Consider the following 19,592-nt stretch of genomic DNA (forward strand, 5'->3'; position numbering starts at 1 on the left):
TGTATTTTTAGTAGAGATGGTGTTTCACCATGTTGGCCAGGCTGGTCTCAAACTCCTGACCTCAGGTGATCCACCCACCTTGGCTTCCCGAAATGCTAGGATTATAGGTGTGAGCCACCGCACCTGGCAGAGGACCAGCTTGTGAGTCTAGGGACCCTGGAATGCAGCAGCCCCAATCTTGACTTTAGTTAACCTGTGTCATATGCAGGGGCTTTAGGTGGCCAGGAGCAGGGCGTCTGGTTGAGTGGGTGAGGGAGGCTCTGAGATTGCTACAGAACAGACCATTGAGAGCCTGTAACTGAGTCCAAACTCACTCTGCTTGCTGCGTGACAGCCAATATGTTGAGAGACAAGGAGTTGGAGCAAAGAAAGGGGCTTTATTTTTGACAGCCAGCAAACCAAGAAGATGACGGACTAATGTCCTAAAGAACTGTCTTAAAATGATGCAGGTTTTGCCTTGTCTTTTATGTTTAGTTCAGGGGGAAAGGAAGGTGCTGACAACTGCAGACATCTGGACACCAGCAAGGGGCCGGGGGAGGTTTGCGAAACTTCTTCGTCCTCGGCTAACAGTCTCTCATGTGATAATAGCCGAACCTCCTTGTTCCTATAAATCTTTCACAAAAATAGTTAGCTGTTTACATGCTTCCCCTTTAATCCCAAAGTTAGTTTTGCAAACGGCATGATTGCTGTTTTTGCGTTTTATCTCAGTGCTCTAACATTACCCTAGCCTAGGTGCAGGAAGGTAAAGGCCCCTTAAACAAAAATGGAGTTAGTTATGTTAGTTCTTCTGCTGTTTCATGGTTACAAGACCCAGAAGAGAACCCTTGCGTCAAAACAGGATGAGATTAGTTATTGTTCCTTTAAAACATCCATGTGGCTGCTTTTTGGCCCCCTCTTCAATATCCGGGCTGTGCATAAGCCACCAACATCTATCGCATCTCAGCCCAGGGCATGCTGGGAGAGGCCAGGAAAAGTCACTTCTCTTTGCTTTCGCTGTCTTTTCTGTGGCCTCAAAGTCTTCAAAGGGGAGACCTGGCGTTCTCAGCACTGCTCAGCCTCCATGAAGCCCTCCTTCTCATGGCCCGAGGGCTCCACCTCTGCATAGGTGGAATGATCCGCATGGCTGCGAAACTTCATGGCTGGCCAGTGGTGAGGTCTCCGCTGGAGAAGGCACAGAGGCAAAGTCAGTGGGCAGGACCCTCCCTATGGGGCCCCCACACTCCTGAGCAGCAAAGCCAAGACTCTCTCTTACAAGGGCCCTTGGGGCCTACTAGGAGCCAGACAACTGACCTTCAGGGACCCTCTCCCTAAAACATGCCCTGCTGTGATCCCCCAACCACTGGGAAACCTGCCAGAAGCTACAGTTTATCCTTCGCTGCGTGGTCTGCAGAACTCACAGCTAAAAGCTTCAGCAATATACCAAGTGGAGACTGGGGACTGAAAAGTGGGGAATTTTCAGAGGCAGCTGGAATGATGCTGAGGCTCTGGAAATGCCAAGATAACCCTCCAGGTAGCACAGGGCCCATAGCAGAGTCAACAGGGGACTTCTTAAAATGCAGATTCTGGCCAGAGTGGTGGCTCACGCCTGTAATCCCAGCACTTTGGGAGGCCAAGGTGGGTGGATCACTTGAGGTCAGGAGTTCCAGACCAGCCTGGCCAACATAGTGAAACCCTGTCTCTACTAAAAATACAAAAATTAGCCAGGTATGGGGCATGCACCTGTAGTCCCAACTACTCAGAAGGTTGAGGCACCAGAACTGCTTGAACCGAGGAGGCAGAGGCTGTAGTGAGCCAAGATTGTGCTACTACACTTTAACCTAGGTGACAGAGTGAGTCTCTGTCTCAAAATAAATAAATAAAATGCAGATTTCTGGGCCTGCCTTAGACCTGCCCTATCAGAATCCCTGTAGCCTGGGGATCCACAGTTCCCAGGTATTGCCCAGGTAGGCTAAGACTTCAGAATGGCCAAGCCTCCTAAGAAACAGGCGGAATGACCCAGGCCTGTGGGTATTGAGACTGCTGAGCTCGTGACCCACGTGGAAGAGACTAGGGTCATAGAGGTATGGCTGCTGCACCCTGTGGGGAATGTGAAAGAAGCCAGGAGTGGAGGATTGGGGGCAGGAGCTGAGCTCTGCAGCTCCAAGTGAAGGAGGCTGAGCCTCATGTCCCACACTGCCCCTCAGGCTGACATTTCAGAATTCAAAACTTAGCATCCTCAATTAAGTGGTCCCAGAGGGCCACTCTTATCATTATTTGGTTTGTCCATCTTATTTTTATTTTAGAGATGGGGTCTCCTCTATCACCCAGGTTGGAGTGCAATGGTGTGATCAGAGCTCACTGCAACCTCAAACCGCTGGGCTCAAGGGATCCTCCCACCTCAGCTTCCCAAATGACTGGAACCACAGGTGCGTGCCACCATTCCGGGCTAATTTTTAAAATTTCCTTAGAGATAGGGTCTCGCTCTGGTACCCAGGCTGGTCTCAAAGTCCTGTGCTCAAGAAATCCTTCTGCCTTGGCTTCCCAAAATGCTGGGATCTTAGGAAAGAGCCACTGCACTTGACCCCCCATTTTAACCTTAAAAACAGGTATCAATAGGCAAAAGAGGCAGAGACCCTGGTTCCATCACGGCTTTGAGTAAGTACTGAGCCTGGCATTTTGGCATGAGAGACCATAAATCACTAGAGATTGCCTGCACAGCCACTGGATGGGCACCGTGTGGCACTGTGGTCTTTCTTTCCTATCGGGATTCTTTTCTGATTTCACAAATGGGGGAACAAGAGCAGAGGGGCTGTTCCACAGGACAAGAGGGCCGAGGGATTCTGAGATGCTGATTTCTCGGGACACAGGATTTAATGGGCACCAGCCATCTTGAAATGTGTCAGGATGGGGTGGATGAAGGTTTATCGGGTATGTGGCAGGAGATGCTGACGCAGAAGCAGACAGCAGCCCTGCGGCCACACGGACCTCGATGAAGAAGAGTGCAGCGTTGGACGTGGGGTGGCCACTGATGTAAATTCCAGCCAGGATGATGGCCGCCACGAGGAGGACTGCCAGCACGATGCCCACGATGGTGCCCAGGTGCACAGGGGTGCCCTTTGTCTTGGGGGACAGGTTGTTCTCAAGGCCTGTGGAGAGATCGTTAGGGCAGGCAGGGGCTGCAGGGGAGCAGGGAAGGTCAAACTGTGGGGTCTTGGGTTCTAACAAAGTCTCAGAAATGAAAGCCTACAGAGCCTTTGGGTCCAGTCATCAAATACAGGAAAAGGTTGAGCAGGAGCTGGAATCATTGTGAATAAGGCATTCATGCTGTTCTTGGTACCATCTGGGTAGTTTTCCAAAATCACCTAAAAGTTGCCCAAATGTCTACTAAGTATCATAAGAGAAGTTCTCTCTGATATCTGCGCCACTGCAGAAGTGCTATGAAGGAATTCACAAAGGGCATGTGAGGGTTAAGAGTTTGGGATCTGAAATCTGGCTGCCTGGGTTGAAATCTATGCTGTGCCACATACTAGCTGTGTGGCCTTGTGCAAATTATATAACCTCTCTGTGTCTTCATTATTACTTCTGTCGATCAAGGATAATGATACCCACCTAATGGGGTTATTGAGAGGGTTAAAATGAGATGATTCATGTCAAGCACTGAGGACCATGTCTCCCAAGTTGGATAACTTCAATAAGTGTTAGCTATTAAGAGAGCAAGTGACCATGGTTTTCCCTATCCCTTGTCCACTCCCAGACTGTGACCTCTTGGAGGGCAAGGATGATGACTTATTCAACTCTGTGTCCTCAGCTCTTGGAGAAACTGTCAGGCCCATCAGAGAAGCTCAGAGAAAGTGTGCATAATGATCTAGGTCCTCTGGAAGCGAATAAGCCAACAGGCACTCTCTGAGAACATCCTAGGCATTTGAAATAGGTCCCAGTGGGGAGAGACCATTTTCTAGAGAGCTGGAAGCTCAACCCCTTTCATGCATGACTGAGGTAATGGAAATAACAGAGAGGTTAAGCGATTTCCCCACAGACACACAAATTCAGTGCCCGCCACTAAGAAACCAAGTTTCCTGACACTACCGGGAGTGGCTGTTTGCCTCTTCACCCTATCCTAAAGGAATGTGGAGATAATGAGGTAGAGAAGAGAGATGAGCAGGTTGGCAGCAGAAATGTTGCATTCTTCCTGTGAAGCTAGTGGGTGGGATGGGAGGTAACTAGCGGTGGCGGGTTTTAATGGGATGTTGCATGCATTCAAAATCATGGTCCTTCTCATCCCTTTTGCTCTGCTCTGCACTCTGCAAGCAGAGGACACCTAGGAGAGACACTATCCTGGGGTACTCCAGGGCATGGCTAGGGCCTCTGTCTGCCAACAGGTGGGAGGGCTGAGGTGAAATGCCCCAAGCGAGCCTCCTGTGACCTGGTTGGCAGTCAGCCCACAGCCTGCAGTGGCTCTGATGATTTGATGAGGGCTTCTACCGATGAGCACATGGTGCACAGCAAGGGGATTATGGCCCAGCCACCCCCGCCGGACACACACACACACTCACACCCACTGCCTATGGAGAAGCAGTGGCTCCCTCTCTGCTGGGGGACACCATAACACTGTGCTGCATTAATAATCTTTCCTGCTGGAAGCCCAGATGACCGTCTCCAGCCCCTGCAGTTGGAAGGCACTTTCATCTCTACTCTTGCACAAGTTGCAGCAAAGACCTGAGCTGCCTGGGCAAAGGGCAAGGGAGGTGGGGGCAGCTCCCACCCTCAGAAAGAAGATTATCCTTCCAGGTAATCCTAGGAAGCTGGGGAAGTCCTGCCTTCTGGCACCCTGCAAAAATTGTAGTGGACAATTTTATGTCCTCCCTGCCAGCCTGGGTTGGGAAAGAGAAGCTGCTCTCCACCCCTCGCTGACTATGAGCCCATGGGGATCAGAGGGGATGGCCATTGGCCCCACCTATGCCTGCCCTGGCTCAGACCCTCCTCTCCTCCCACTCCTTTCTGGGCAGTGAATACTCAAGGACAGAGAGCTGGAAGAAGAACCGCAGGAGGTTCATGGCTGAGATGAGAAATGTCTAGGGGTAGACATGTTCCTTCGATCGAGGGCACCTATGTTCAGAAGCCCACCTGCCTCTCCAGCCCGCAGGAGGGTCTGAGACGCTCAGGCTGCAGTTGCTCCCTCTCTGCACTCATAAAAATAGGCCAGGCGACAGCTGCACCCTCTTCTGGGGAGGGTGTAAGAGGCACTGGGTCTGACATGAGGGCAGGCAGTTCTGTACTCACCATCTCCTCCTGCATTGGGATTCAACTTGGTGTCATCTTCAAAGAGAGAGGACAGAAGGAGCAAGATTAGTGGAATCATGACGGCCTTAGTCACTCCGAGTCCAGATGGGACTTTAGGGAGGTTCCGTCCAAACTTTCATTTTAAAAGTAAGGAAACCGAGGCATAGAGAGAGGAGGAGACTTGCTCAAAGTCGCACAGCACTTGGGTGTAGCTGGAGGGTGGGGAGTATATGAGGGGGGCTGGTGAGAGATGAGGCTGTGAGTGGAGGACCAGCTGCCAGGAGAGCAATAGGAGACCTTGCCTGTTCTGCGGGCAACAGAGAGCTATGGAAGGATTCAAAGAGGGGCTGCGTGTGTCACAAGGTCAGATCAGCTTGCAGACTCCCTGGGGCTGCAATGTGCCGGAGAGAATCCCAACTCACTTTCTGTCTACACCTCAAGGCCTGCAGCCCACGGCTTTCTAAGTAAGTTTCAAGGGTCCACCCTTCCTGAGGTTCCTTCCCATGAAGATTTTTATGGGGAAAGAAAAGCCAGAATTCCCCATCAGGAGGATGATGTAAATGACTGAAGATTCTTGCCCTAAGTCCCTGAACTTTATTTATTTGAGAGAGGGTCTTGGTCTGTCACACAGGCCGGAGTGTGGTGGTACAATCATGGCTCACTGCGGCCCCAACCCGCTGAGCTCAAGTGATCCTCCCACCTCAGCTTCCCAAGTAGCTGCTCCTGGCTAATTAAAAAAAATTTTTTTGTAGAGATGGAGTCTCACTGTGTTGCCCAGGTTGGTCTTCAACTCCTGGGCTCAAGCAATCCTCTCACCTCAGCCTCTCAAAGCACTGGGATTACAGGCAAGAGTCACCTCACCTGGCCAAACAAGGTATTTAAACACAACTTTGAATCTATTTTGTTACTGCAAGTTGAAAACAATGAATGATTCATCAACACTAACCAAAGTAAACTTAAATATCACTGGGAAAATCAACTTGTTGCAAATCTAGACCATTGAAAATCACCTGTATCCCAGTCTGCACCGGCCACTGGTGGACAAAAGGACACAGTGCCACCAACGCCTAGTCTCTCCCAGAGCAACCGAGGATGGCCACACTGTGCCCACGCAGCCTCTCTCCCACTCACCAAGGGCTGGCTCCCAGCTGCCATCCTGCTGGGGCATGATGGAATGCACATTGGCTCCTAAGTTAATGGATCACGTGAGAACTCACATAGGAAGAAATGCATGCAGTGGTGATCAAATGAGGGGTCATTTTCTGTTAGTTGTCACTTCTGCGGCTATCAAGTATTCTGTTCTGTGGCTTATAAGTTAAGCCTTCTGCACACAGTTGTTCTGGGTGAGTGCCTGTCTCTCTTTGCAGTAAAATGCATGGGCTTTGTGACAGCTACTTGCCACTCACAGGTCTTCTGGTTCGTTTAAGTGAGTAGCGTTGGATTGCAAGTGAACAGCTCTTAAATCCAGCCCCCATGCCTCCCACTCCTCCCACCCTGCTACTGTCTGCCTGTGTCCTGCCCAGGCAGGCCCCTCTGGCTGGAGTGCTGGGTCCCTTCATTCACATCTCCCTGTTAGAACCTGTACCCTCAGATAGAATGTACGGGAAAGACTCTATCCCACACCTGCCTCTGCAAGTCTCCCTGTGTGGGCTGTAACCACAGTCAGGAAGGTGACTCAAATTGTCCTGCCAAGATGCCTTGCAAGTTGGGCATGTGGAGGGAAGTCATCAGGAAAAAGCTTTTTTCTTATAAACCAGGCACAATGGCACGTACCTGCAGCTACTTAGTAGGTTGAGGTGGGAGGATCCTTGAACCCAGGAGTTCAAGTCCAGCCTGGGCAACATAGCAAGATCCCATTACACCCCACAAAAAGTTTTTCTCTTATAGATGTAACTTCATAATCTTTGCCACCTCTTCCAGGACTGAAAGGACATAGAGCCCAAATTGTTTACTCTAATGAATGTTTTCTGTTGGGAACCATTACACAAAACATAGAAGTGAGATGCGTTTCTGAGCTGGCAGGGATGCACTCAGACAATAAAACTGGCAAACAGAACTCGCTGCCTCTGTAGGACAGAGAACCCGCTTGGTGGGCTGTGGGACAGCCTGGGGGCTCAGTAATAACAAGTCAGGATTTAGGCTTGGCGCCCAAGTGCCATGTCCTGGGCTCTCCACACCACCACCACCCCACTTCTAGCCTCTGACACTGTGGCTCCACCAGATACTGCCTGGCTAAACCCTCTGAGTGGGCCAGGGGGTGTCTGTAGCCCCCCTGGCCCAGTGCTGGGCTCAGAACATGCCCTCAGTAAGCCTAGGGGGCTCCCTGGGGGTTAGTAATCAGGGACTACCTCCCTGTAAGAGGAGCATTCTTTGACTGGAAGGTTTCCTTGGACTCAGTCATTAACTCCCAAAGGGCAAAGTTTCTTTCTGCTTCTTTTTCTTTTCTTTTCTTTTCTTTTTTTGAGACAGGGTTTCACTTTGTCACCCAGGCTAGAGTACAGTGGCACAATGATAGCTCACTGAAGCCTCAACCTCCCAGCCTCAAGTGATCATCCCACCTCGGCCTCCTGAGTAGCTGGGATTACACATGTGCGCCACCATGCCTCATTAATTTTTGTATTTTTTTAGAGACACAGTTTTGCCATGTTGCCCAGGCTGGTCTTGAACTCCTGGGCTCAAGTGATCTGCCTGCCTCAGCCTCCCAAAGTGTTGGGATTACAGGCATGAGCCTCGTCTCCCAGCCTCTGCTTTTTTACTGAATCCCCTGTAGCACCACCACGTGCTCTGCTCTCAGTGCCAGCTCCTTGTTATTCCAAAGCAACTTCAGAGTAATGGGAGCTTTCAGAATCTGCCTCTCTTTTTCACGTTTTGCTGCTCTGCCCTGATCTGAATTCACAGAGAGCCTTTTCCCTTTCTTTCAGCATGAAGGGAGGCAATGGGGTTGAGGGGAAAGATCTCTGCTCTGGGGGCTGGATGAAACCTGACTCTGTCCCTTCCTGGCTGTGTGACCTTGGGCAGGTCATCTGCCTCTCCGAGCCTTAGTGTCTCCTCTATAAAATAAGGATATAACAGTATCAAGATCCAGGATTGCTGGGAGGATGAATATTAATTCATGCCCTACTTTAGCACCCTACTAGGCACTTTGTTGGTCCCCACAAATGCTAGTGCTTTCTATCATTTATTCATCCTCCTCCACACCTTCCCCCCGAGCCATGTCCATGGGTCTCTGCCCTAGTTCTCCAGTTCTCTAGGTGACGTTTAGAAAGGCAGGGGACAGGCTGGATGTAGTGGCTCATGCCTGTAATCCCAGCATGTTGGGAGGCCAGAGTGGGCAGATCACCTGAGGTCAGGAGTTTGAGACCAGCCTGGCCAACATGGCAAAACCCCGTCTTTACTAAAAATACAAAAATTAGCGAGGTGTGGTGGCATGCACCTGTAGTACCAGCTACTGGGGAGGCTGAGTGGGAGAATCATTTGAACCGAGAGGCAGAGGTTACAGTGAGCTGAGATCACACCACTGCACTCCAGCCTGGGCAACAGAGCCAGACCCTGTCTCAGCAAAATAAATAAAGTTTAAAAAAAAAATCCTAATACAGAGTTAGAGGGGGGAAAAATCATGGCTGAACGTTTTAAAATATTAACTTTTTAATTCTCCTACTTACCATTATTCCTTTCACGCAGGTATTTGGCTCAAGGGAAGCCATCAAGAACCAAGACTTTCTGTCTTAGCCTAAAGGGAAGGGGCTTTCAAAGCTAGGTGCAGGGTTTTTGGCTTTGGGTTTTTTTGTTGGTTTTATTTTGTTTTTGAGAACGGGTCTTGCTCTGTCGCCCAGGCTGGAGTGCAGTGGCATGATCTCAGCTCACTGCAAACTCTACCTCCTGGGTTCAAGCAATTCTCCTGTCTCCGCCTCCTGAGTATCTGGGATTACAGGCACCTGCCACCACGGCTGGCTAATTTTTGTATTTTTAGTAGAGATGGGGTTTCGCCATGTTGGCCAGACTGGTCTCAAATTCCTGACCTCATATGATCCACCCACCTCAGCCTCCCAAAGTGCTGGGATTACAGGTGTGAGCCACTGCACCTGGCCGAGATGCAGGGTGTTAAGAAAGGATAAGGGAGAGGAATGTCTCAGAAATAGCTATGGAATCCTGGAGGGGCATGGGAGAAAGGGAAGATATTTGAGGCCCAGGACTGGAGGAGCCTGCACAAGGCTTCCTGGGACATTGCCTGGTGCATTCAGGTGGATGGACCGCTGGCAGCTTTAACCAAGACCCCCAAGCCTCCAGGTAGCAGGGAAGCCCCGGGACTGCCAGACCTGATTAGGCAGGATGGATGGACAGCTGAGGTGGAATTCCTCATCCATCACTCCAGGGCCTAAAAGTGAGAAGCCAGGTGAACTTACAGGAAAACAAGGCAGCCTTTCTCTCACATCTGAGTGAATGGACTGAGTTCACACCTGCTACAGGGATGAGCCTTTTCAGATTCTGTGAGGATTGCTATTAAGATTAGCTGGCACTGGGCTGGGTTATTAATTCTTCCCCTCTTCATAGTGAATTCTGTCCATAGCCCTGACATGGGCCAGCACAGTGGTTAGAGCCCAGGAGTAGAGTTCAAGTTCTAAATCCGGCTCTGCTTCTCACCAGCAGGTGACCTAAACTGAACTTCAGGCCCCGTTAGCTGTAAAAGGATGGGGCAGTTCCCATCCCATGAGATAATCCCTGTCAAGGATAGAGAGGGGTCCCCGGAGGGGTAGCTCTCCTTCCTGCCCCCTCTCTGCTCCCCACCTGGGCTCAGGCCTTACCTTCTGTGGTGAGGCTGTCAATGAAGAGTGAGGAGGAGGTAGCGGTGAGGTCTTCATCGTAGGAGCTGGAGGAAGTGTCAGGGGAGGCTGAGTAGTGGTCCTCATCCTGGAAGTCCCCGCACGTCCTTCCCTCTGCCTGCAGGAGAGAGCCAGTGCTGTATCCTGAATGCATTTACACCTTTCTCTTCATCCTGAAAGCATCTTATCTTACACGGCAATTTATCTGTCAGCTGCTTCAAATCCTTCCTCAAGGAAGGAGCTGAGATGCCAATCTTAAATAAATAGAGCAAATCTGAACGGTCACCAACAGCCAATTTCAGAAGCAGGCGGCTGGACAGGAATTTTTTTAAGGCCAGAAAAAGACAGCTTGTCCAGACTCAGACTAATAAATAGACTGTGGTGAGTGCATCGCTGTGAGGTCTGGAGAGCTGATATTTAAATGCTGGGCCCATCACCTTCTAGCTGTGAGACTCGGGCCAATTCATTAAATTTCTCTGAACCCCAGCTTTGCCCTCTGATCAATGGGGGCAGTGGCCCCCAGCTTTTGGGTCAGGTTGAAGAAGAGAGAGGGTAGGGCAACTCAGAGTGACATGCTTGGCACAGGCAGCATGCTTGCTTTGCAAGAAGAGATAAAGGGAGGGGGCAAAAAAGAGTGCACAGACAAATAGACCCATCTGTGTTAGTCTATGGTGTGAGAATAGGATGCTCCCCACCCAGAATCAAAGTGTTGAGTGTACTGGAAAATTCTTGCTGTGAGAAGGAACCTGGATGGGATTCTAAAGAGGAGACGCCTGGAATGGAATCCTCCTCACTCCCAGAATGACTGCCTTCCTCAAAAGCCAGATGACCAGAGGCTCAGCAGGTGCATCATCAACGTCAACAGGTGCACAGTCTCCCAGAGCACCCAACGGTGGCTGAGGCCATGCCCAGCATCCCCTCTGCATGCACCAATAGAATTCCTTGAGAGCTGCCCGCTCAAGGCCAAGGCATCAGAATGCTTGTCTCAGAGACCCACGGAGCCCTCTGAAACCTTCCAGAGTGGGTCTGATTGGCTCAGGGCAGTCTGGAAAACAAATCTCAGATGGAGGGGAGGATATTGCCAAGAGCTAAAACACCTTGAGAAGAGTTTCGAGGGGCAGGGCCTGCTGGCTGCCCTGTTCACCACCTGGCACAGGAGTTGCAGCAGATACTTATGCTTCTCACCTCCTGTGCACAGCCATAGTCCATCCACTCCTGGCGATAGCGGTCAAAGCCACTGGAGCATCTGCAGGAGGATCAAAAGGTCAGAGGTGTGATTGGATGGACAAAGAAGCCCTCCTCTTTTACTGTTCAGTAACAGCTCTCTGCTCATAGTGAGAGGAGGAGCTAAGGTCTCCCGGCTAAGGTTGTCAGCCACTCCTGTTCCCTCTACTCCTTCCCCGAAAGATGGAGGTATTTGTGGCATCCCTGTCCTCCTTCTGACCCAGCTCCCCAGGACCAAGGCCACATCTGTCCACACGAGTAGGTGTAGGGGCTAGCACGACTGCATGAGCTCCAGTGATCGTCAAGGTCGCCTTGACTCTGAGCTGCCATGACGCTGCTGAGAATCCAGGCAATTCACACATGTGTTCTCATCCTGATTGTTGAGGGGCCTAATCTTGGGAAGGAGAGGCGGGGCTAAAGATAGGAATCAGCAGATTTAGTCAGCACCTCCCCGTGTGATCATTCAAGGGCAGAAATGAGGGTCCTGCCAGAGGCTGGGAGAGATTTACAACTGGCTGACAAGTGTCTCCGGAGAGGACATCGGGCAGCTCAGCTGGCCTGGAAGACACCAAGCGCCCCTGTAGGGAAGGGGTGGGGGCCTGACGATGCACCAGAGAATGTTATCCATGCATCATGCCCGACTTCGTTCTTACTCTTCGGTGCTAGGGGAACCCACCAAGCCCTACTCAAGCCCAAGGACACCTGCATGGGAAAAGTCACATTGTGAACCACCGGTGCCGAGAAGGAATTCTCAGCAGGTTCACTGCACCAGCACCCACCGAGGTCTGGTGAGGCCAAGGGCCAAGGGCCAAGGCTTGCCGAGAGCTGTGTCTTTCTTTCTACAGATGCTTCTGGGCTCCGAGCTGCTCCTCCTGCAGCAGGGATGGCTGAACTGAGCCAGCCACACTCCTCTCAGGTTCTCTACACCAGCTACTTTGTGGGATAGAGGATTAGGAAGGCTACTGGAGGCTGAGAACTAAAGTTTCTTTTAGGGCTGGGTGTGGTAGCTCATGCCTGTAATCCCATCATTTTGGGAGGCTGAGGCAGGAAGGATTGCTTGAGTTCAGGAATTTAAGGCTGCAGTAAGCTATGATGGCACTACTGTACTCCAGCCTGGGTGTCAGAGACCTTGTCTCCAAAAAAAAAGTTTATTTTAGACCATGCCAATTGATTCTTTCAAAGATTGAGCCTTTGGTATGGGCGTATGATCCCCATTTCTGGAGCTAATCCTGGAATTAATGTAACCCTTGGACTCCAGAGTGGGCCATGGGGCAGGGGCACCTGCCATGGGAGATGAAATTGTTTAAATCCATTCCAGCCCTAGAGCAAAGAAGAAGGCTCACGGAGGCTGTGAAAGGCAGAGTGGGTGGAGAGGAGGGGAGCCGAGAACCATGCAGGGACTGACTGCAGCTGTTGGTGGAGAGAACATGTCAGCTGGCCCTGCCCTCTGGGTTTTTAGGGACCTGGGTTCAGCTGTCAATTGGAGCTAAGGCTCCAGAGAGCTTGCAAGAAGGCATAATGTCCCAGAGTAAGCCCAGGCCCATGGGGCGCCTAGGGATGGCATGGTTTCCAGCCTGTACCAGCTATGCTCCCCTGGATGGAGTTTCTCTGTGCTCCCCCCAGCTGTGCTCCCCTGGATGGAGTTACTCTGTGCTCCCACCAACCGTGCTCTCCTGGAGTTTCTCTGTGCTCTCACCAGCTGTGGTCCCCTGGATGGAGTTTCTCTGTGCTCCTCTTTGGTGACACAATCCCCCCGCAGATGCATATGAGCAGAGGCCTTGCCCTTCCCCCAACCTGACCAACCTCCAAATGTTGAGGAGGGCCCAACCCTCATTAAACTCATGGTCTCTGAGTTTGGGCGTATGCTTTAAATGGGGGTTGCATTGATGCGAGGGTTTGGCTGTCATCTGACCCATTTTGTAGTTCTCATGGCTCAGCGCTTGTTGAAAGCTGAGTCATGTGGTGGCAGCCAGCCCCAGGATCCCAGGCTCATCTGAGGTCATCTCCCCATTGCTCAGACAATGGTTTTCAAATTTGAAAGTGAGCAAGAGGGACCACTTCAAAAATCAGATTCCTGGGATCTTGGTTCCAGGGGATCATAGTCAATGAGTTAGGATGGGGCCCAGGAATCCGCATTTTATTTTATTTTATTTCCTTTTTTCTTCCTCTAGAACATTTGTGAACTTGATGAAATCCACATTTTACAAGCCCTCCAGGTATAAGGAGAGCCTCACAGTCTGCAGACTACTCTGCAAAGCTCTGCTCCAGGAAGAACCAACCTGGGGTCTATCCTAGATATTCTTTCTGAGGCTCTGAGTCTCACATGAAGGATGCTGAATGCTTTGTAAAAATGCTTCTTGATAGACTGGGTATGGTGGCTCACACCTATAATCCCAGCATTTTGGAAGGCTGAGGAGGGCAGAGCCCTTGAACCCAAGAGTTCAAGACCAGCTTGGCTAACAAAGTGAGACCCCATCTCTACAAAATATTAGAAAAATGGCCAGGTGTGGTGCTGTGCGCCTGTGGTCCCAACTACATGGGAGACTGAGGCAGGAGGATTGCTTGAGCCAGCAGGATGAGACCGCAGTGAGCTGTGATTGTACCCCAGCATGGATGATAGAGCAAGACCCTGTCTCAAAAAAAAAAAAAAATGCTGTTTGAGGAGTTTAAATAACTGTGTTCATTCCCACATCTTCCTGAATCACATGACCCTAGCCCATTTTACAGGGTAAACAAACTGAGGCCCCAAGGGAGTGAATAAAAGCACAGCTGGTGGGAAGAACACTTGGGAGGCCTGAGAGGCACACACCCCATCCCCTCCGGGCCCAGAGCCATGTCCTGTGTTCTAGGCAGGCTGCTATAAAGGCAAGAACTTCCACACTTGCAGCAGGATATTGGAAAGAAGCAAAGGAACCCTGGAATTACTGTTACCCTTAGACTCCAGAGTGGGCCATGGTTCGGGGGCAAAGGAAATCACTGGGGCTAGGGGTGGTGGCTCATGCCTGTAATCCCAGCACTTTGGGAGGCTAAGGCGGGTAGATCACCTGAGGTCGAGTTTGAGACCAGCCTGCCCAACATGGTGAAACCCTGTCTCTACTAGAAAAATACAAAAAATTAGCTGAGTGTGGTAGTATGCACCTGTAATCTCAGCTACACAGGAGGCTGAGGCAGGAGAATTGCTTGAACCCGGGAGATGAAGGTTGCAGTGAGCTGAGATTGCACCATTGCACTCCAGCCTGGGCAAGAAAAGCAAAATTCTGTCTCAAAAAAAGAAAAATTAAAAAAAAAAAAAAAGAAACCAAGCCCTGGAAAGGAGGGGCAAGACAGCTGCACAGGAACTCAGAGACTATAATTTAGCAGTTTTCAAGATTGCCTTAAAGGCTCTTGGCGTTCATAGGGCTTCCCACTCTCATGAGAACTCTAGTCCCCAAGGAAATCCTTTTCTTCCCCCTCCTCCTGTCATTTATTTATCTTGGACAAGGAACAGAACTTGAACTCTGAGTCTAATCTGTAAGGAAATGATTTCAGAACAAGGAGTGGAAGAAGAGATGGATTTAAGAACTTTATCACTGAAGCCGAATCTCACCCAGAACTTTCTGAGCTTCTAAAACCAAGCAAACACAGCTTTTCAACTCCCTCCAACTTCCCATGGATGCCTGCAGTCCACACCCCTGGTCTTCAGAAAACCCTGTTACAGCCCAAGAAAGATCTTGAGGTGTTGTTTTGGGGTCATGGGTCTTTGGACCAGATCTTGTCTCTGAACTGGCAGTTCTCACACTTCTTTGCAGATGAGGCATGATGTTAAAATGCAGCTTCCTGCATACTCTCCCAGAGATCCTGATACAGAGTGGCTGGGATGGGTCCCAGGAATCTGCGTGTTTAACCGGAGCCCGAGGTCTGATGCCCACAGCTGTGGCTCACTCTCTAAAAAGCCCTGTTCCAGGATGAACCCTCCCCTCCTGGGTGTGAGGAGGGAGCCTGAGCAGCTGGAATCCCTAAATAGTCTCCAGAAGTCCCCAGGCTATGTTCTTGTCCTAAGAATCAGAATGGCACTGGCCAGAGATACTCTCATGTTGGCAGACTGTGGGCAGTGGGGCTGGGAGTGGGGCCGTGCTACCCTCTCCCTCCTCCACAGTCAGCTGGTGGGAGTCAGCGGGTAACCCTGGGTGCAAACCTCTGGAGGACATGGCACCAACTGCAGTTGAAGGTCAGGTCCGAGGACATGCAGGCATCACAGCTCCGATGCTGCAGGCAGGCTGCAAGAGAGAAGGCAGCAGCCATTCAGCACCGAGCCTCTCCACGGGCTCCAAAGGGTGCAACTCTGAATTCCTGGTATTTACAGAACTGTGGAGCCCCTGACGTAGAGGGGAACTTTGAAGTCAATAATGCCACCTCCCTTGGTCCAGTCCAGCCCCAATTCCTGACTTTTTTTTTTAAGGGATGAGGTCTCGCTGTGTTATCCAGGCTGGCGTTCAAGACCTGATCATGGCTCACTACAGCCTCGAACTTCTGGGCTCAAGGGATCTTCCCGCCTCAGCCTCCTGAGTAGGTGGGACTACTGGCACAAGCTCACCCGCCCTCCCTCCCTTCCTTTCTTCCTTTTTCTGTCCCTCCCTCCCTCACTTCCTCACTCCCTAGCTTCCTTCCTTCTCACCAGAAGGTCAAACCCTAAACTGGGTGCTGGGAATTCACAGTGAGACCTAGTCCCTGCCTTCTTAGGGCCTAGACTCATATGGGGAGACAGACACTAAACAGATAATCAAAAATCACTACAGAATTAGTATTGTCATGAGGTCTCTGAAGGTCAATGACAAGGTGCTGTACATGTGTACAAAGGAATCTCACCTCATTGGAAACATTATACCTCCAGGTGTGTATCCCTCAGTCACAGGGTTGAAAGGAATTTTTTTAAAGGTCAGAGGATACAAAGTAGTAGGTATGTAGGATGAACAAGGCTAGAATCTACTGTGTAACATGAGGGTTGTAGGTAATAAAATTGTACTGTATGTGTAGTTGTTGCTAAATGAGTAGATTTTAGCTGCTCTTGCCACAAGAACAAAAAATCTAGGTAGCTGTGAGATGATGGCTATGGTTCATTGCTTCATCATGGGAACCTTCTCACTGTCTATATGTATCCCATAACATCATGTATATCTGAAATACCTATGATAAAATAAAAGTTATTGTTTTAAAAGATGCTCTGCTTGCCCCCCACAAGTGCTTGTTGGGGGCACTCACTGCCCACTCCTGATGTTTGGTCCCTGGGGAGATACAGCTCCCCTGGGGGAGAAGAAGTCAAGGCAGAAAGGTCCCATGTGCCGAGTCAGGAGGGGAGCATCCCGGACATGGTCCCAACAGCAGCCAGAACCACTACCAGGCTTCACAGAGTGAAGGGGCTGGAATTAGCAGGAATGAGGAGGGAACGATGGCTGGGGCCCAGAGAGCTGAGAGATTAGTGGGAGCAGGTTCTGGAGGATGTGTGGACCCTTCTGGCACAGGCCAGGCAGAGAGCAGCAGCGCAGTGGGCGCAGGAGGCCTGGGGGCTGGATTTAAGAGCTGTTCACTTGCAGTCCGGTGCTACTCACTTCAATGAACCAGAGGACCTCTGAGTGGCAAGCAGTTGTCACAAAGCCCATGCACTGTATTGCAAAGAGAGACAGGCACTCACCCAGCACAACTGTGTGCAGAAAGGCTTATCTTACAAGCGGCAGAATGGAGCACCTTGATAGCCGCAAGAAGTGTCAACTAACGACAGAAAATGACCATTTGATCAACATCGCGTGCACTTCTTGTGTGAGTTCTCATGTGATCCATTAACTCAGGAGCCAACATGCATTGCATGGAGCCCCAGCAAGAAGGCAGCTGGGAACCACCCTTGGTGAGTGGGAGAGACTATGTGGGCACAGTGTGGCCACCTTCAGTCATTCTGGGAGGGACTGGCAGTGGGTGGCACTATGTCCTTTTTTCTGCCATGGTGAAGGTCCTGGGAGAGTGGATGGAAAGAGCCACAGGGGCTGCCCTGTGCAGGAGGATAAGCACTCTCTGGCTGTTTTATTCCCTGTATATCCAGGGGGTCTGGAACAGTGCCTGGCACACGGTATGTTGAATCAATATATAAGTGCTCTTGTTATCCCCATTTTATGGAGGAGGGAACTGAGGCTTGGAGAGAGTCATGGAGCTGAGAGTGCGAGGTCTGGGTTTGAACCAAGGTCTCTCTGAGCACAGAGACTGCCCCAGCTCCCACTCCCCCCCCAGTCCTCCTTTTCATGGGTCTCTCCTAGAAGGACCAGGAGGGACCAGCCACAGAGTACGATGGCTTGGAGATAAGCCACTCACCCCTCCAAAGTAACTTGGACAAGTCCTTCCCACACCCAAACGGTAAGGGAGAAGCCAGGGGAGGCAGAGTTTTCTCTCTGTCTGGCCTTCCAGAGACTCAAATCACAGCCTTAAGAGCACTATCCCTCCTTCACCAGCTGCATCCAGGTGGGAGCCCTGCCCCTGCCTCTCCTGGTGACTTTGGAGGCCCCTTAAAAGCCTCCGGCTAAACCGGCCACAGAGAAACTTCTGGGATCCTCCTGGGGTATTCATAACACCTACCAACCTTTATCTCTCACCTACATTTCAGATGTCCCGAATGCTATTAGATGCGCACAAAATTCACTGGAGGGGTGAGAAGTGCCTTAAATGTACTGTGTCCCAGAAATGCGTTCCCAGAACATTTCACTGCTTCCGCCCAGGCAGTCAGCCTGCCCTTGGATGCCCTTGCTCCGAAATGCAGTTTTATCCACATCACAGAGCCTGAGGTTTGCTCTCACCAGTCCTCAAGGTACCTCTGGTTCTCAGGCCCTGGGCCTTCTGCCCCGATGGAGGGTGACAGGGTTGGGTATGGCTGTGACCTCTAAAGTGTCCCAGCTGTGACCCCCTGGTGTCTCAAAAAAAAAAAAAAAGAAAGAAAGAAAGAAAGAAATACCACCGAGGCAGGGAGAAGGCCAGGAGTTCAGCAGGAAGCTGGGGGCACCACAAGATGAGAGAGGAAATGAAAACCTTCATGAAACAACAGGAAGGAAGGCGCTCTCCTCCTTCCCACGTTCTCAGCCATCCCAGCCTCATCCCAAGGAGCTTCCGCTGCAGATCCTGTGGGCTCCACACAGCAGGTGGGGCCTCGGCCATGGCTGCCCTCAGTGTGGATGAGTGGGGTGCAGAGGGCCAGGGCCCCGTGCTTGATGGAAGCTGCCTGCTAAATCCGTCCCTTGCCTCCTGCCCGGGGAGCCTGGCATCACCTCCTCTACGGAAAATACAATGACAAACTGGGGCCCATCCAGTTCCTGGATCACCTTTTCTGGGAGCTCAGTCTAAGCGTTCTCAGAGGTACAGCTTTCCCGGGTTTCAATTATGTGAGAATAACATAGCTGCCCTAATCAAGCCCTAACCACACCCCAGGCCTGGGATGAACCCGTCAAGTGTCAGCTGCCGCCGACGTGCTCAGCTCCGCCTAGGTGGCTCTCACCCTTACCCTATCTCTGGAAGGGAGGCAGCATCAGGCCTGAGTTACAAAAGAAAGGGAGGCCCAGAAAAGTTACGTGGCCACACAAAACAGGAGTCACTTATGGGCCTGGGACCTGAAGCCAGTCCCAGAGCTCTTTCCGGGATGGTGAAATGACCCCTACTCACTTGGCAATGGGGTGAACTCCACGGCCGACATGCTGGTGACCTTGCTGGGGTCCAGCTCGATGCGGTGGTATTCAAAGATGCTCCTTCGCCGAGATTCTGAAACAGAGGCAGAGCATGTTGTCAGGAGCATGTCACAGGCAGAGGGCTTCAAGTCCTCTTCCCAGAGCCTGACAGGTTAGCGTGCTGCCACTGAGGGCAGGAAGTACAGCCATCAGCCTGGGACGATGATGTCGGAGCTGCTGGAGACAGAAATAGGTGCGGACCTGGGGAGGAGAGTGTTGTGGTGTGAGGCTAAGCGACTCATTGCAGAGACCTGGCTGCTCTGGGGGGCAGGACACGGGATCCCACGCTTGCTTCCCTGGCCTCTGCGCCTTCACAGCTGCTGTTTTCTCGACCCAGGATGTTCTTCCACCCCTTCTTCCTGTCTAGCTCATCCTTGTAGATCCAGCTCAAGGGCCACTTCCCCTGAGCAGCCCTCCTTGGCCAGCTCCCTCCTCTCCCTGGCTCAGGCCAGGTGCCCTCCTCCCACTGCACTCACCACGCTCTGTGGACACAAGGGTCTTTGGGAGGCTGGGGGTGCGTTAGACCATGATCATCTGGTCCAAAACTCGCTGGGTAC

The 19,592-nt window shown here is 51.2% G+C and overlaps 1 protein-coding gene across 5 annotated transcripts in view; it reads right to left on the bottom strand.

The window, feature by feature from the left end:
• Window positions 1-356: 356 nt before the first annotated feature.
• The window catches only part of PLXDC1 (plexin domain containing 1), an 83,939-nt gene continuing 64,703 nt past the window's right edge, over window positions 357-19,592 (bottom strand). The window contains exons 8-14 of one of the 5 annotated variants that reach the window (XM_002748516.5): window positions 18,974-19,069; window positions 15,477-15,558; window positions 11,264-11,324; window positions 10,061-10,196; window positions 5,259-5,294; window positions 2,964-3,124; window positions 357-1,160 (exon numbers count right to left, since the gene is read on the bottom strand). In XM_002748516.5, coding sequence (XP_002748562.2) covers window positions 1,041-1,160; window positions 2,964-3,124; window positions 5,259-5,294; window positions 10,061-10,196; window positions 11,264-11,324; window positions 15,477-15,558; window positions 18,974-19,069 — 692 coding nt within the window. In that variant the 3' untranslated portion in view covers window positions 357-1,040. The remainder of the gene's footprint in view (window positions 1,161-2,963; window positions 3,125-5,258; window positions 5,295-10,060; window positions 10,197-11,263; window positions 11,325-15,476; window positions 15,559-18,973; window positions 19,070-19,592) is intronic. The other 4 variants (XM_008997479.5, XM_008997480.5, XM_035303310.3 and 1 more) reach the window with 4 other exon arrangements.

This window comes from Callithrix jacchus, chromosome 5 (assembly GCF_049354715.1).
Source record: "Callithrix jacchus isolate 240 chromosome 5, calJac240_pri, whole genome shotgun sequence".
Taxonomy (NCBI): Eukaryota; Metazoa; Chordata; class Mammalia; order Primates; family Cebidae; genus Callithrix; species Callithrix jacchus.